The 16,211-nt window shown below is 37.6% G+C and overlaps 1 protein-coding gene across 1 annotated transcript in view; it reads left to right on the forward strand.

Moving 5' to 3' along the window:
- LOC150040321 (eukaryotic translation initiation factor 2 subunit 3, X-linked-like) overlaps positions 1-7,774 on the forward strand; it is a 33,043-nt gene extending 25,269 nt beyond the window's left edge. Inside the window, exons 10-12 of the mRNA XM_090327364.1 lie at positions 137-306; positions 2,259-2,431; positions 7,369-7,774. Of these exons, the coding sequence (XP_090183490.1) occupies positions 137-306; positions 2,259-2,431; positions 7,369-7,432 (407 nt within the window). The 3' untranslated portion in view covers positions 7,433-7,774. The remainder of the gene's footprint in view (positions 1-136; positions 307-2,258; positions 2,432-7,368) is intronic.
- Positions 7,775-16,211: the final 8,437 nt, after the last annotated feature.

Raw genomic sequence — 16,211 nt, forward strand, 5'->3', positions numbered from 1 at the left:
TAGGTATGATTCTAATGGTATAATGGTAACTTTAAAAAGAAAAGGAAAAATACCAAGGATAGTTTTCCGGCCCTAATTTGAAGCCTTAGGGCAAGTAATAAAAACGTGGAAACATGCATATTTTTTTATATATCAGGAGTTGGAACAAAAATTGATCCAACTTTGTGCCGAGCTGACAGAATGGTGGGGCAAGTACTTGGTGCAGTTGGTGCATTACCTGAAATATTCACAGAATTGGAAATTTCCTATTTCCTACTGAGACGCCTCCTAGGTGTACGCACAGAAGGAGACAAAAAAGCAGCAAAGGTAAATACTTTTTATTAATAATCCCTATTTTAAAAAGTATGTTAGTTCATGCCTGTTATCCTATACTTAGGAGGAAATTGAGGATCTCAGTTCAAAGCCAGCCCCAATAGTAAAAACTCCTTGAGACTTTTATCCCCAGTTAACCACTAGAAAACCAGTAGTAGCACTGAGGCTCAAGGGTTAGTACCCTTGAGCTGAAGAATTAAACAGTGTCCAGGCCCAGAGTTCAAGAACCGTGACTGCCCCCCCAAAACTGGTTAAAACCAACTGTTTCTTTGACTTTCTTTCTTTTTCTCAAGTCCTGGGGCTTGGACTCAGGGCCTGAGCATTGTCCTAGGACTTTCTTAAGAGTACAGCTCTAATTTGTGAATCATCGCACCACTAATGGCTTTTTCTGTGTATGTGGTATTCAGGAATGAAACCTAGGACTTCATGCAAGCTAGGGTGTACCACTTGGCCATACTCCTGGCCCTCATTATTTTATAGTTAAAATATAATTGCTGAAAGTAAACATTGAGGCCAGGTAGTTCTGCCTATAATCCCAGCTTCTTATTAGGATAGTAGGAGTACTGTAGTTCAGAGTCATACCAGCAGAAATGTATGAAGCTGTGTAGAGCTTTGACTTAAATTATGGAGTACTATACTTGCGCAGAAAAGGTCAGCAGCAACACAAAGGCCCTGAGATAAAGCCTCAGAACCAGCACCAAAAATCCTTTCTGTCATTTATGAATTTTTAGAATGAATATATCCTCATGGTAGCAGTAGAAAGTTTACATAAAGTTATAACATCATTTACATGTTAAAAGTTAGATTATAGAAAGCATTAAGAAAATAAATGGCTATAAAGTCATATGAATAAAACATGATGTTCTTATTTTCTGAGAGTTTTTTTTTCTTTTGTATGGTTTCTTGAACTTGAACTCAGGACCTGGGCACTGTTCCTAAGCTAGCATTTTACCACTTGAGCCTCAGTTTCATTTTTGGCTTAGTGGTTCACTGGAAATAAGAGTCTCACAATTAGTTTTTCTTTTGCTAACCTGAACACTCTCCTTAGGCTTTCTCAAAGGCTACAGCTCAATCACTTGAGCCACAGTACCACGTCCAGCTTTTTCTGTGTATATGGTACCGAGAAATCAAATCTGCATCTTCCTGTATGCTGAGCAAGCCCTCTTCCACTAGGACAAAGTCCTAGCCCCAAATCTCACAATTTTTTTGTCACAGTCTTCAGATCTCAGGCTCCTAAGTAGCTAAGTTACCAGGTGTGAGCTACCGATGCCTAACTTTCCTAAAGAGTGAGTTTAGGAGCTTAGTGTATGTTCTAACACTGACCTCATACTAATTACCCTTATAGCAATACTTGAAAATCTTGAAGGTAGTGATCTAAACTTCTTAGTTAGCTTGTCATATAGACAAAGTTGTGAGAATAGCTAATGCATTGCATTCACTTTGAAGAAGGGGATTTCAGTCTGTCTGAAAACCTTTTTGATATTGGGAGGCATTGGTTCCACCTCAAGGCAACAATGGGTAGAACTTGAAATTAAAATTTGGAATATTTTGTAACAATCAAAATATGAATACATCTAATGTTGTACAATTGATTTCAAGATAGAATAGTTTTGCATGTATTTATTTATAAAGTTTAAGTTGCTTGAGTTATATGAAATCTGTGGTTCAAAGACATTTTGTGAAGTTTTTGAATGTAATCATTTCAGAACTTTAGTAGTCTTTGATCAGTGTTATACCTAATAAAAAGCATGTTTTAAAAGGTAGATCTTTTCAAATTTAACTGAATGCTATGAGAACCCATTAGATTACCAGTACAATTATAAATCTTATTGTAATAAAATTCTTTTGGAAATTTAATTTATTCTGTCATTTATTTTCCTTCTGTTTTATTTATTCACAGACTGGTAAATTTGGGAAACATTTTGATTATTTTTTTATTTCCTTAGGTACATAAGCTGTCCAAAAATGAAGTGCTTATGGTTAACATTGGATCCCTCTCTACAGGAGGTAGAGTTAGTGCAGTTAAGGCTGATTTGGGCAAAATAGTTCTCACTAATCCTGTATGCACAGAAGTGGGAGAAAAAATTGCCCTTAGCCGAAGAGTTGAGAAACACTGGCGGTAAGCATATCACTTTTGCCAAATATTTTTATATGGGATTTAGATAGACATATACTTTTCCTTGTAGTCAGTAGTTCTTAGAACTGATTTAAATACAGATTTGCTTCTGAAAAAGTAAACATTTTTGCTTGTATAATTATGTCTGTTCATATTGCTATGTAATCACCTCATAAAACATTTCAGTTTCTGATTCAGCTATTTGCTTAGAAGCCAGTTTGTTTTATTTTTTCATTTTCTGAACACCAAAAGATTGTACAAAGGATTACTACTTAAGATTCCCATCTAAAAATTCAGTGCTTAGGTTCCCCCATCTCCTATGTTCCCTTCTTGCCAGATTCATTTTACATTTCCTACTTCTTTTATTGTGGTTAGATTTGTTCTTTTTTCCTTTTTCATTTAATCCCTTTTCCATCTTGTAGCACCTTTCTTCCTTACAATCTTGTTTTAGCATTCTTATACTCATTCGGTTAAACTGTAAACAGATAGGTTTACTCCATGGAGTTTTAAAGTGTCTTAGTCTAATCATGTACCTAAACATAAACTTTAAATTGATTTGATTTTTTTAATATAATGCCCATGCATTGCTTTAAAAAGATGAAAAGTCTCAGGTTTGTTTTTCTTTTCTTGAGCTTTTGTATTCCAGGTTAGTGCTCTGCTACTTGAGTGTCAGTCTACTTTTAGCCTTTGTGCAGTTAATTGGAAATAAAACTTTACAGACTTTTCTTGCTGGACTGCCTTCAAATCGCAATCTTAATACTGTAATGCTCTCAGTAGCTAGGATTACGTGTAAGAGCCACTTGGCACCTGGCTCCCTTTCTTCTATTTGTAAAGATATCTCAGACACTGGACTCTTTTCTTGTTGTTATTTTTGTACTTTGTATCAGCACACCTCTATAGTTTTTTATTTTGCTACCCTCTGATTTCTCCTGGCAAGAACAGAGGTTGTTATCAACACCAAACATCGTTTTCCAGAAGTTTGGACAGTAATTACAGTGTTCTTAGTGTGTGTCTTTGGTGTTTTTATTAGGGATTTTTTTTTCTTTTCTAAACCTTAGTTTTGGTTAGTTTGGGTCATGTATTTGTTAATATAAGTACTCTACCCAGTCTCTGTTTCTTCTGTTAGTAGCTGCTGTATACATTGTATTGCTTGATATAATTTTTTTGCCAGTTCTGGCCTTGAGCTCAGGGCCTGAGCATTGTCCTTGGGCTTTCTCAAGGCTAAAGCCCTACCACTTGAGCCTCAGCACCACTTCTGGCTATTTTCTCTGTGTGTGGTACAGAGGAATTGAGTCCAGGTCTTCATGCATGCTAGGCAAGCACTCTACCACTAGGCCAAACTCCCAGCCTCATGATGTAAATTTCTTTAAGCATTATATGTTTATATTTTCTTTTTTAAAATATATTTTATTATAATTAATAAAAGGGTTTCATTATATTTGCCAGATAGAAGGTGCATTACTTCACAAATGTTGATACCTTTTCTCAAATTTTTGTCCCTTTTTCCTTCCTCTCATCTTGTTTTCCCCCTTCCCTATCCTATTTCAAATAAACAAATAAACATATATACAGTATATTAGATAACAAGGTAAGATACTGTAACAATATGAGATAACTATCAGCAAAAGAGATGAGAAATAACATAGCACATTAAGAACAACAATCACACATCATATGGCTCTTGTTTCTATATTCTGGAAGTTCTATCATTTAGCCTCATCCTCTATAGCCTTATGTATCTAGATTTTGTCCTATTGTATGTTTTATATTTACTTTCATTACCTTTTTGAGTAATTCAAATGATCTGTTGGCTGACTATTTTGGGGTAGGGGAGTCATGAGGCTTGAACTAAACCTGGGTGCTGTCCCTGAGCTCTGCCCTACTTCTGGATCTGGGCATTGTCCCTGAACCCTTCAGCTTAAAGCTGCTGCCCTATCCTTGAGCCAGGCCCCACTTCCCATTTTCTGGAGATAAGAGTTTCAGGTCCTTTTGTGCCCAAACCAGCTTTGAACCTTGATCCTCAGATGTCAGCCTCCTGAGTATTACAGATGGGAGCCACCATGTCAGGTTTACTGACTATTTTTGTTTAAGGATTGCCTTTGAATCCCTAAGTAAAACTTTTAGTTCTGTGATTATATTTTTACCTCCTATTTATATTTACAATTGACATTTCATATATTTTGTTCACTTTAGTCTCTATTGCATATGTGTTGGTGATACATGTTATGAGCATACTTTTGATAATGTTTTTAAACTTCCTGTCAAGTGATGTGTGAAGTTCCTGTTTCTTTGAAAACTCGTTTCTGGAACTTTATTCTATTCATCTGAATGAGCTACACGTTTTCTGTTTTTCACTGTGCCTGAAATATCAGTTTTTTCTCCTAATTATTATTTCAGTATTATCTTATGGAGAGCAAACCTCTTAATAGTGAAGCAAAAACATGAGTGAAGATTGTTTTTCATATTTTCTGACACATATTTTCTGTTTGTGCTCTGCTTTTTTTTCAATTTCTCTTAAACACATTTGCTCTTTTTTTTTGATTGGTCATAGGGCTTACTTTGGGCCTGGATGATGAGCATTTTAGCTCAAAGCCACCACTTGAGCCAAAGCACCACTTCTGGTTTTTTGATGGTTAATTGGAGATAAAGGTTTCATGGACTTTGGAGCCCAGGATGGCTCTGAACCTTGATTCTCAGATCTCAGCCTCTGGAGTAGCTAGGATTATAGGTGTGAGCTATGGTGCCTGGCACCTTTGCTTTTATTTATTTTTTTTGTTGGTGTATATTTGACTGTGTTGCTAATCATAAAATCCAGAATCTGGAACTTGTAGCAAATTCTAGACTCCTATAAAGGCTGGTTTTAAAAGTTTGTATTTTTCCAGGAGTCTTAAATATGTGTTACTTTGAACCTGGCTCTTGCATTTTACACCTAGTGTGCCTCTGACATATAAATAACTTGAGGCTATCACTGTAGCCCACTGGAATGTATTCAAATGTTGCCAATGTGATAAACTATGCCAGAGGTTTTTTTTTGCAGTATCCTAATACAAGTCAGACAATAGTCCTTTGATATACTTTTTCACCCAAAATTTTGAAAATTACTTCATTCTCTGATTCCAAGACACAATGAGAGTTTGTTTATCCCTAATCATTGCCATTCTATGTTTAGGAATTTCTAAGAGAATATAAGGAGAATGTTACAAAATTTCTCACTCAAGTGCTTTTTCTTATTTGAATATTGCCTTCTTACTATTTATAAATGTCATATATATGTTACTATATATACTGTTTATATTTTCCCACAACTTCTTTCATTGATAGACTATTGGTTATTTTCTATTTCTGTTGTTATTAGGAACATCAATATCCTATAACAGTTAAAACTTACCAGTTACTGACTTTATTACTTCATAGTTTGTAGTGTTGAAGTTTTACTTGAGATTTAACTACTAGCACTGCCCAACCCTCTAATTGAAGAGAAAAAAGAATAATTACCTTATGGGTAGTAATGATCTTCTCATGCTTATTTTGCTTTGAAATTATCACTATTGAAGTGTCAAGTCATGGAAACACTTTTTCACAAAGAAAAATTCCATGATTTTTTAAAAAGCTAGAGTGTTTTTATAGATTGACATTCCTTAAGTGGTCATGTATTTTTTTATTTTTTTAGGAATAGGTAGGAATATTGTTTTAGGTGATAATGAGTATGTAAGCTATAGCAATGATATTTTTGCCTGTTTTTACTTGTTTTTTTATCCTCCTGAGAATCAAATCCATTGTTTTCCACAAACTACTAAGTGTTCCTTATCTACATCTTGAGCCTGCTTGCTTTTCTTATTTATGTGAGTCAGAAACTATCTAGAAAGCTACAGGAACTTAAGAATATAAATGGATTTGTATTTTCTTAGCATATTCTAATTGTATAACATCTCATTGTGAGATTTCCATACATACAGTATATTCCATCAGACTTACCTCGTTTCCCAGTGTACACCACCTCCTAGTCTATCTAGTTTTGTGTATCTTATTATGTCTTCCAATTCCTTATTGGGTTTATTATTTAATGTAGCCAGTGTTTTTACTAATGTTTTTCCTGCAGTGCTAGAGGTTTTGTTTTATGCATGGGATTGTTTCTTTTTTGTATGTGTAAGTTAATTACTTTATAATTTCTCAGGAATAAGTTTAAGGAGATAATGCTAGTTTCATCATAAGAATGGGACAGTGCTTATTCACCATAGCAAAGATATGGAACCAACCTAGATGTCCCTCAGTTGATGAGTGGATCAACAAGTTGTGGTATTTGTGCCCAATGGAATTCTATGCTGCTGTCAGAAAGAATGACATCGCCCCATTTGTTAGGAAATGGAAAGACTTAGAAAAAATCATATTAAGTGAAGTGAGCCATACTCAAAGGAACTTAGGCTCAATGGTTTCCCTCATTTGTCATAATCAGTAGAAACCTTGGGCTCTACTAGCAGAGATTTGCAATAGAGCAAAATCTTGATACATAAGGACATGTAATGTGAAGCTAATTGAAAGGACCTCCAGGATAGTGAAACAAAAGCCATATAATGAATGATTGTTGTCCTTAATGTACTATGTTGTCTCTCATCTCCTTTGCTGTCCCTTGGTTATCTCATATTGGTATAGTATCTCACTTTGTTATCTGATATATTGAACTTATTTGTATTTGGATATTTGAAATTTGATAGGGAAGGGGGGAAAACCAAGACGGGTGGGAGGTGTGGAGGGGGGAGGGAAATGGTACCAAGACATGTGAAAGGGTATCAATGTATGTGAATTAATGCACCTTCTATCTGGCAAATATCATGTAACCCTTTTACTAATTACAATAAAAAAATAAAATTTATAAAAAAAAGAATGGGACAGTGCTGACATGGATTTAAAATTAAAGATTTTTTTCCATTTTTATTTTGCAGTTTAATTGGTTGGGGCCAGATAAGAAGAGGAGTAACTATTAAGCCAACTGTAGATGATGAATGAAGAACCCATTTAAAGAATATATTTGCATGATGCCAGAATTTATCAACACTAAGGCTGTATTTAAAGCAAATTCTAGAAAATTTAGTCTACACCTTACTACATGACTAGAAGCTGTTAGATAATTTACATTTCTACTAGGAAAATTTAATTTCTCCTGTTTTAATAGTAGAGCTTAGTAATTGTCAGTTATGATGTTGTTACACTTAATCTGAAATTATTGTTAAAAGAATTCAGATTTCTGTATCAATGCAGCTTTGAATTGAAACCAGCTTTTTCAAAACTAGTTTTTGCTTTACTACATATATTATTGAATGTGCATGCAATAAAGTTTTTCTTCTTGCATTTTCCTTGTTTCTTTCTTGAATACAACAATACTTGAAATATTCTTGAACCAATTTGGAACTATGTTTACTTCATATTTTATGTTGCTTCATCTATAAAAATTAAGATAAAAATTTTATTGATTCTGATAATGTGAATTTCTTTGTTGTAGGGCTTGAACTCGGCACCTCGGTGCTGTTTTTGCATCTCTTATACTGAAGGCTAGCACTCTACACAATACCACTTCTGGCTTTTGAGTGGTTAATTGAAGATGAGACTTACAGGGACTTTTCTGCCTGGACTGGCTTTGAACCATGATCCTTAGCTCTCAGCCTCCTCTGTAGCTAGGATTATGGGCATGAGACACTAGTATCTGGCTGGCTGATTTAGATACTATTGTATTTTTATTTTATTTATTTATTTATTTTATATTTTTATATATTTTTTGTACTATTGTATTTTTAATATAAGTGATCATTTACTGAAACAAACCCTACCTTACTTTGTTCCTCATGAGGTCAGGACAATTCATTCTCCTCCTGACTACTGTACATTTACACCTAACTGATTTCTTTTAAAAAAAAGAGCCTTAAACTCAGTGGGGGGAGAGGGATCTAGACACTGTCCCTGAGGCCTTTTACTCACCGTAGTGCTCTGTCACTTACTAAAACCATATGTTTAGAACAAATATTTTTAGTTTTGTTCTATGACCTGATTTTTAAAACTTTTCTCATAATCAAATTTAAAAATAATTGAAAAAAATGAGCAATAATTGAAGAACAGAGAAAGGTATATGGGGTTAAGAAACATTAGTAAATTACATTTGGTGAAGGAGCAGTGCTACAATTTTGAATTCAGAACATTGAGCTTGTTAGGCCACTTCAGCCATATCGCCAGTCCTTGTTTACTTACATATTTTTCAAATAGAGTGTATTTGTTGCTAGGCCAATCTAAATACAATCCTTCGTCTTTTTATATTTATGTGTTTATTTAATTCTACATCTCAGGACTTTGGCATTCTCTCTGAGCTATTTTACTCAAATCTAGCACTCACTACACCATTTGAGCCTTATTTTTCCTTTCTCTTTTCTTTTTCCTTTCTATCTTCCATTCCTTTTCTTTACATGCTTTTTTTCTTGATCCTTTTCTTTCTCATATCTTCCAACTCTCCACCAATTTAGAAACAAGTGAATTGAGCAAAAATAATTTGAAGACCTTAGTACCTATTGTTTACAAACAAGTTATGAATGAACTGTGCATCTTGTGTATATATAGATACATGAAGCCAGATTCTCCCTTTTGTTTTTCAGAGCTGTAATTGTCCTTTGGGAAGCTTATGAAGAGTTAGTGAGCCAAAAGTATACCACTCTTCTGCCCTAAAACTCTAGTTTCTTTGAATGAGTTATTTTTAAAATAGGTTTTCTTTTTTACCTGGGATATTAAAGACTGATGTCCTTCTTTATAGTTTCCCCTTTATTAAAGGATACAGTACTCAGCCATTGTGCATCCACTATATGTGTTTGCCTCTAAACCCAATCATTCGTTAGGATGTTGTCTCTTCAGCTAATATTTTGCCTAAGCTACCCTGAAACTTAATCCCTATATATAGGCCTTTCAAGAAACTAGAATTATAGAATAAAATCAGGTGTTTAACCAGCTGTTTATTCTTATTTCCTTGGTTTTTCTTTTGGTCTGTTTTTGGCTTTGTTTTTTGTGCTGGTAGACTAGCAGTCAACTACTTGAGCCACTGTGCTATATCCAGATTTTTCTAAGTAATTTATTGGATATCAAGAACTTTCTTGCTTGGACTGGCTTACAGTGGAGCTCCTCACATCTTAGTCTCCTGAGTAGTCTGGTCCTTGAAATTATTTTAAGGTATTTAGATGCTGTGATTTCACTGGCCATGTATGGATTGCTAAGAGGAGACCACTATGTGGTTCCAGCAGAAGAGTTAATTGGAAGAAAAAACTGCCAGCCCACACCAGATACACATGTATAGGGGGTGAGAACTAATGGTGGAGAGATTATACTAGAAAAGGTAGGGAAGGGATAAGTCCACAGAGGATGCAGAAGTGATCTCAGAACCCATGGAACCTCTCACTATCCAAAGGAAGTATAACCAGGATGGTTCAGGAGAAGTGATGTAAGAGGATGGGAAAGTGACCTCAGAGTCTGGGGTCCTTTACTGACATAACAGGAAATTAACCGGTGATTGACAGTTATAGATCATTACTGGTTTGGGGTAAGGCTATCTAGTAAGGCTATCTGCTGTTTTTCATGAAGCGGAGGGAGAGAGGGGGCTGTCTCCCAGGCAGACAACATTCTTACTAGCATTGTTTGGGATTTCTTGAGATTTTATGTGAATCTTTCTTCATGGTATTAATAGTTTTAGAGAAGTCATTTCCTTAAAATGTATTTCTGGGGCTGGAAATTGGGCTTAGTTGTAAGAATGCTTGCCTAGCATGTGCAAAGCCCTGAGTTTAATTACTAATAACACATACATAGAAAAGGCTAGAAGAGGTGCTGTGGCTCAAGTGGTAGATTTCTAGCCTTTATAAAGCTCAAAGACAGTGCTCAAGTTCTGAGTTAAGTCTTCATGACTGGAAAAAATTATGTATGTGTATATATGTACATACATATGTATGTATATACATTTCTCTGATAAAATGTGAGGATCACTTGTTCTTTGGGATGTTTAATTACCTGAAGTCTTACAGTTAATATATTCTAAGTGTTATTATTAGTTATTGTGCAGACTCTAAATACTGGAGTAGTGATATTAATTGCAACTCAGAGCAAATACTTAACAAAAGAAAAGGAAAGGAAGGTGGTAAGAGGAGGGAAATGACAAAAACATGAGAAAGGGTAACAATGTTTATGAAGTAATTCACCTATCTAGTGAATATAATGTAACCCTCCTATTAATTACAATAAAATCATTTTTTTAAAAAGGAAAGGAGCTGTAAAATAGTTTCACAGGCCTATGAATCTAACTGCTTGGCTGTGCTTTGAGACTTTCAGTCTGAAGCCAGTCACACAAGAAAGTCTACATTTTCTTTTAAAGAAAAGCCAGTGTAAAACTTTTTTAAATTAATTTATTAACATTGATTTTTTACAGCATGTTTCAAATGACATGTTTAACAAACAAATATTCAAGAAGGGAATCTATATATACAATCACTGGCACTTAGTTTTTAGAACATAATCAAAATTAAGCTAAGGGTACATTTAAAAAAATAAATATTTGATTAAACTTGTGCCCATCCTGCAGTTTGCTGTCATCTCTGTGCTGCTTTTGCTCAAAGGTACTGTTTTACCACTGAAGTCTGAGCTCTACTTCCAGCTTTATTTTTGTGAGTAGTTTTGTTACACAGGAGTTCAGCCACAAAATACAGAGAAGCCACATTTTGAGAATTCAGATTGGGAGTCTTTATTAGAATGACACCAATGAAGGTGGACAAATGTCCCAAGAAAACTTGCAGCCTTAAATACATTTAACACTAAGAAAACTGAACCAATGAGGGTAGTAAAGCAAAGAAAAGAGAAAAACTATACAAATAAACTAGATCAACTCCAAAGGAGAACAGAAGAGGAATGCCATAATGACCTTCGAAGAGTCAGGAGGCACAGTGGTGCCTGAGCTGGTCTGGGCCTTAAAAGGGTCATTAAGGGGGAAGGGTCACAGGGATCTCAAGAATCTTGTGAGTTCATAACACAGGACTGTCAATTTCAGTAAGTTATCATCCAAGTCTCTGCACCTACCTCTAGGAATTCAAGCACATTCAATGGAACTCCAGTTAAGCCCAAATTTCTGTCACCTGCCAATTGCCAAAATGTTACAATCTAGGTCCAGCATTTTTATTTCAATTCCCAGTGGTTTTATGAAGACCACTGAACAGTAAGAGAGTTGAATTTGGCCCATAGGACCATGAGTTTAACCAGGTTATTACAGCTTAAACACGGTTCACAAGAGACTCTCCTGCACTAGACCTATTTCATTAGCATAGAAACATTTTTTCTACTAAGGCTGCATAGAGTTTCCCCTTTGGTTTTTGTCTGGTTTGATTTCAACTGCAACCTGGGGAGTCCCTACTAATCAAAGTTGGCTCAATATGTAGCTGATACCCATTTAGTAAGGCTTGAGCTAAACATAAGCAGCAATCTTTTCCCAGGTTAGGCTGAGTAAAGTATACAAATCTTTATATCACAGAAATAATGTCAAAGATGACTCCAGGGGAAGAGTTAACAGGTTGATGCAGATTCAGCAGATTCCAAGTTGTGTATGCCTTCCATGCCCAATCATGAAGTTTTGTGTTCTCCTGATTGCTTCTTCTGAGTACACTGGCTCAGAAGGAGTCTGGGGCCAGGAGCAATCAGTGAAATAAACACAGGTTCTCAGGCAGCAGTAGAAGTTGTGCGATTTCCTTTTGCTACTACAGAATTCCTTTTTGGGAGTCTGTAAATGTGACCCAGTGATACACAATGCACAAAACCCTGGGTTCAATTTCTTGTTACCATGTACACAGAAAAAAGCTGGACATAGTGCTGTGGTTCATAAGGTAGAACAGCAGAACAGTAGCCCTGAGAAAACTCAAGGAAATATCCCAGGCTATGAACTTAAGCCTGAGGCCTGGCAGAAGCAAGCAAGCAAGCAAGGGTTTACTGGGCATCTTTTGTGTCATCTCTACATTCAAGTACGTTTATTCTTGCTACCACTGTTTCTCATGCCAATTCCTTTATACTGATTCATTTTTCAAAAAGTAATTTCAGTCTTTGATATTAAGCGGAATTGATGGGCAAAGACCCATTTCCTGTAAATGCTTCAAGCTGAGTAGGGGTATGGCCTTGCCTAGCCAAACTTAAAAGTTTAAGCCTGTTTTACTAAAGGGTTGCTGGGATCAGAAGTCAGTAGGAGCAAATATTTTAAAACCCAAACTGGAAAGATAACACTATGAGAAATTAAGGAAGGTAGCATGTCCAAGAAACAATATAAGGAACAACAAACCAATATCTCCCATATATTAGTACAAAAAGTAAAAATATTGATGGTGCAGAGACAATAGGGACACAGCCTAGCTCTCTCCCACAAAAAAAAGAGAAACAGGGAATCACGAGACAAGAACCTTAAGAAATCCACAACAACAAACTCAAGAAGCAACAGAGAAGGACTCAAACCGGGAAATAAATCCAGATAAAGCTTACATCCAACTTTCTCAAAGAATTCGAAATGTGAGGATCACTCCTCCACCCCTCGTCTCTGACTCCAAGCTGGGAAAACCACGGTGGAGGCACCGGGCCGGGAAGCCCCGACCACTGCAGAAACCAGTATAGACCAGGCTAGCAAGTGGCAGAAGCCAGACGCAGGAAACAGCACAGACCAGAACAGCAAGCAGCTGAACCCAGACGTGGAGAACAGGCGATGGCTGAGATCCCAGGGGAGTGAATGATTCTGTAACACTGCAGAGCAGCTCATAGCCAAACACAGAGGAGTGAGTAGCCCAGCGGGTCCCCAAACTCATCGGGAAAGCAGAGCTGGTGGAGAGCTATAGAACTTAATTCAGATGCCTCCACCCCACCCGAGAAAGACTGGCAAGTGCAAGGAGGAAAGGAATTTAGAATCCTGTCCCTTCCCTCAACAGCCCCTCCCCCAGGCCATTGACTGGAGACTGACAGGTGGGTGGGTGCGAAGACCCAGCACCCCACCAAAGGGGGCAGAGGTGTCCCTATTCCCACCCACCCAACAGGTTCCTCTCCAAGGCCACTGGATCTGGAGACTTGGGGGTGTTGAGACCCCACCTTCCAACAGCGGGTGGGGTGTGCGGGAGTCTAGGAGTCAGTATCTGTCCCATGAAAATCTTGAGACAGACACCCTCCTGCTGGGAATCCCCAGCAAGACAGCACCAAGGGGTCCCAGACAGTCACAGACTCAGCCAAAGCGGCAGAAACACAGCAGGGAACTGAAGGGCAGACCAGTAGCCAAGCTGGCCTTCTGAGATTCAGAAAGGCGAGGCTCCACCCTCAGAGCACACGTCCTTGGCTGGGTTCCACCCCTGGGAGCACAGCGGACACTGGCTGCTCTAGCTGAGACCTCCCAGAAACTCCCAAATCTCAGATCCTTGTCCAGGGGCCCACCCCTGGAAACAGTGCAGGAAAACCAACCATCCACCCAGGGCACTAAGACTGAAGCACCCATTCCATGGCCCACTGTTAGGCCACTGGTTGGGCTGAGAGCTAGTCGTGCAGCAGCACACAGCCTCTGGGAACAGGCCAAACACCTGCAAAAACTGTAAACTCTGACCTAGTCAGCAGGGGAATCAATTTAGCAGAGAACCACAGGTATTCCCAAAACCACCAGTCCCAATCCAAGTAAAGACCACCACCTACAGACCACAGAGCAAGCCTACAACATCAGTTCTCGATGCCTAGGAGAGTGCAAAGATGAATTACAACATACATAAATACTCAAAGTCCAACACAAAGCCCAAAAGTAAACAAGAGTGAAGGGGCGAGAGAGTTGTCATCATCCCAAGAAATGACACCTGAAGAGACACAAAATATGACTCAAATAAAGGAGATGATTTTGGAAAAAACAACAAAATTAAGGCAGAATTCTAGAAACAAAAGCAAGAAATTTCCAAGGAACTCTTCGAATTCAAAAGAGAAGTGGAAGAAAAGTTCAATACCCTCTCAGCAGACATGATCAGCTCAGTGTCCACAATTCAAGCAAAAATGGAGGCAGTAAGCAGCAGATTGACTGAGATGGAGAACAGGACATCAGGAACAGAAGATAAAACACAAGAACTGGAACAGAATCATGAGCTGGAAAGATCAGTCAGAATCCACCAGAGAGAACTCCAGGACCTGGCAGATGCAGCCAAGAAATCTAATCTTCATATAATAGGGATTGATGAGGGGGCCAAGTCCAGGACAAAGGAATGCAACCCTTATTCACCAAAATCAGAGCAGAGAACTTCCCCAACCGCAAAAGGGAAAATACTCTCATTATTGAAGGTTTCAGGACACCAAACAGGCAAGATCCTAGAAGGAACTCATCTAGACATATTATAGTAAAGACACTAGACCCAAATACCAAGGAATTGATCTTAAATGCTACAAAAACAAAGAAAGAGCTGTACTACAATGGGAAAAAAATTCAAATTGCAGCAGGTCCCTCCATGCAAACCCTAAATGCAAAAAAAGCTTGAAAAAATATCATTGATGTACTAAAGACTAACAACTGCCAACCCAGACTGATATATCCAGCAAAACTAGCATTTACATTTGAGGGAGAAACAAGAATATTTCACCCCAAAGAGAAGCTGTATGAATACGTGCACACTAAACCAGCATTACAAAAATATTAATTAATCGTGAACAAATTGCAGAACATCATGAACCCCCGTCAAGAAGCAATTACCTATAAATCATTAAATGCAAAAGGGGAAAAAAGAGAGAAAGAAACTTAGAAGTAAAAATAATTAATGACAATGGACACTGACCACTTCTCCATAAGTTCCCTAAATGTGAATGGGCTGAACAATCCAATCAAAAGACACAGAGCAGCAGATTGGATTAAGAAACACCACATTCATATATTGCCTCCAAGAGACCCACCTCACTGCCAAAGACAGAAACAAATTCCAAGAGAAAGGACGGAAACAAATTTTCCACTCCAATGCACCATGCAAAAAAGCAGGAGTAGCAATCTTTTTTTTTTTTTACCAGTCCTGGGCTTGAGCTCAGGGCTTGAGCACTGTCCTTGGAATTTCTCAAGGCTAGAGCCTCAGCACCACTTCCGGCTTTTTTCTATGTATGTGGTACCAAGGAATCGAACCCGGATCTTCGTGCATGCTAGGCAAGCACTTTAACCACTAGGCCAAACTCCCGGCCCAGGAGTAGCAATCTTAATCTCCAACAAAATTAACTTCTCAAAGATATACAGTGGAACAAACACAGTCTATTCAATTACTGGTGCTGGCAAAACTGGGCAGCCACCTGCAGAAAACTAAAAAATGACCTTAGGCTTTCGCCATGCACAAGCATTAACTCAAAGTGGATCAAAGACCTCAACTGCATACTGGAAACCGTGAAACTGCTACATGATAGCATAGGAGCAACACTGGAACTCATAGGGACAGGCAAAAGATTCCTGAATAGAAACCCAGGGCCACACAGATTGGAGAGAGACTCACTAAATGGGACCACCTGAAAATAAAAAGTTTTTGCACAGATAAAAGCATAGTCACAAAAGTAGAAAGACAGGCAACCAACTGGGAAAAGATATTCACCAATAATACATCTGACAAATGCTTAATATTCAGTATCTACAGGGAAACTAATCCCCCCCAAACCCACAAACTAAATGGGCAAGGAACTAAAGAGAGACTTAACAGAAGAAGAGATTTAAATGGCAGAAAAGCATATGAGAAAATATTCATCACCATGGTCATAAAGGAAA

This window comes from Megascapheus bottae, chromosome Y (assembly GCF_031878675.1).
Source record: "Megascapheus bottae isolate mThoBot1 chromosome Y, mThoBot2.hap1, whole genome shotgun sequence".
NCBI lineage: Eukaryota > Metazoa > Chordata > Mammalia > Rodentia > Geomyidae > Megascapheus > Megascapheus bottae.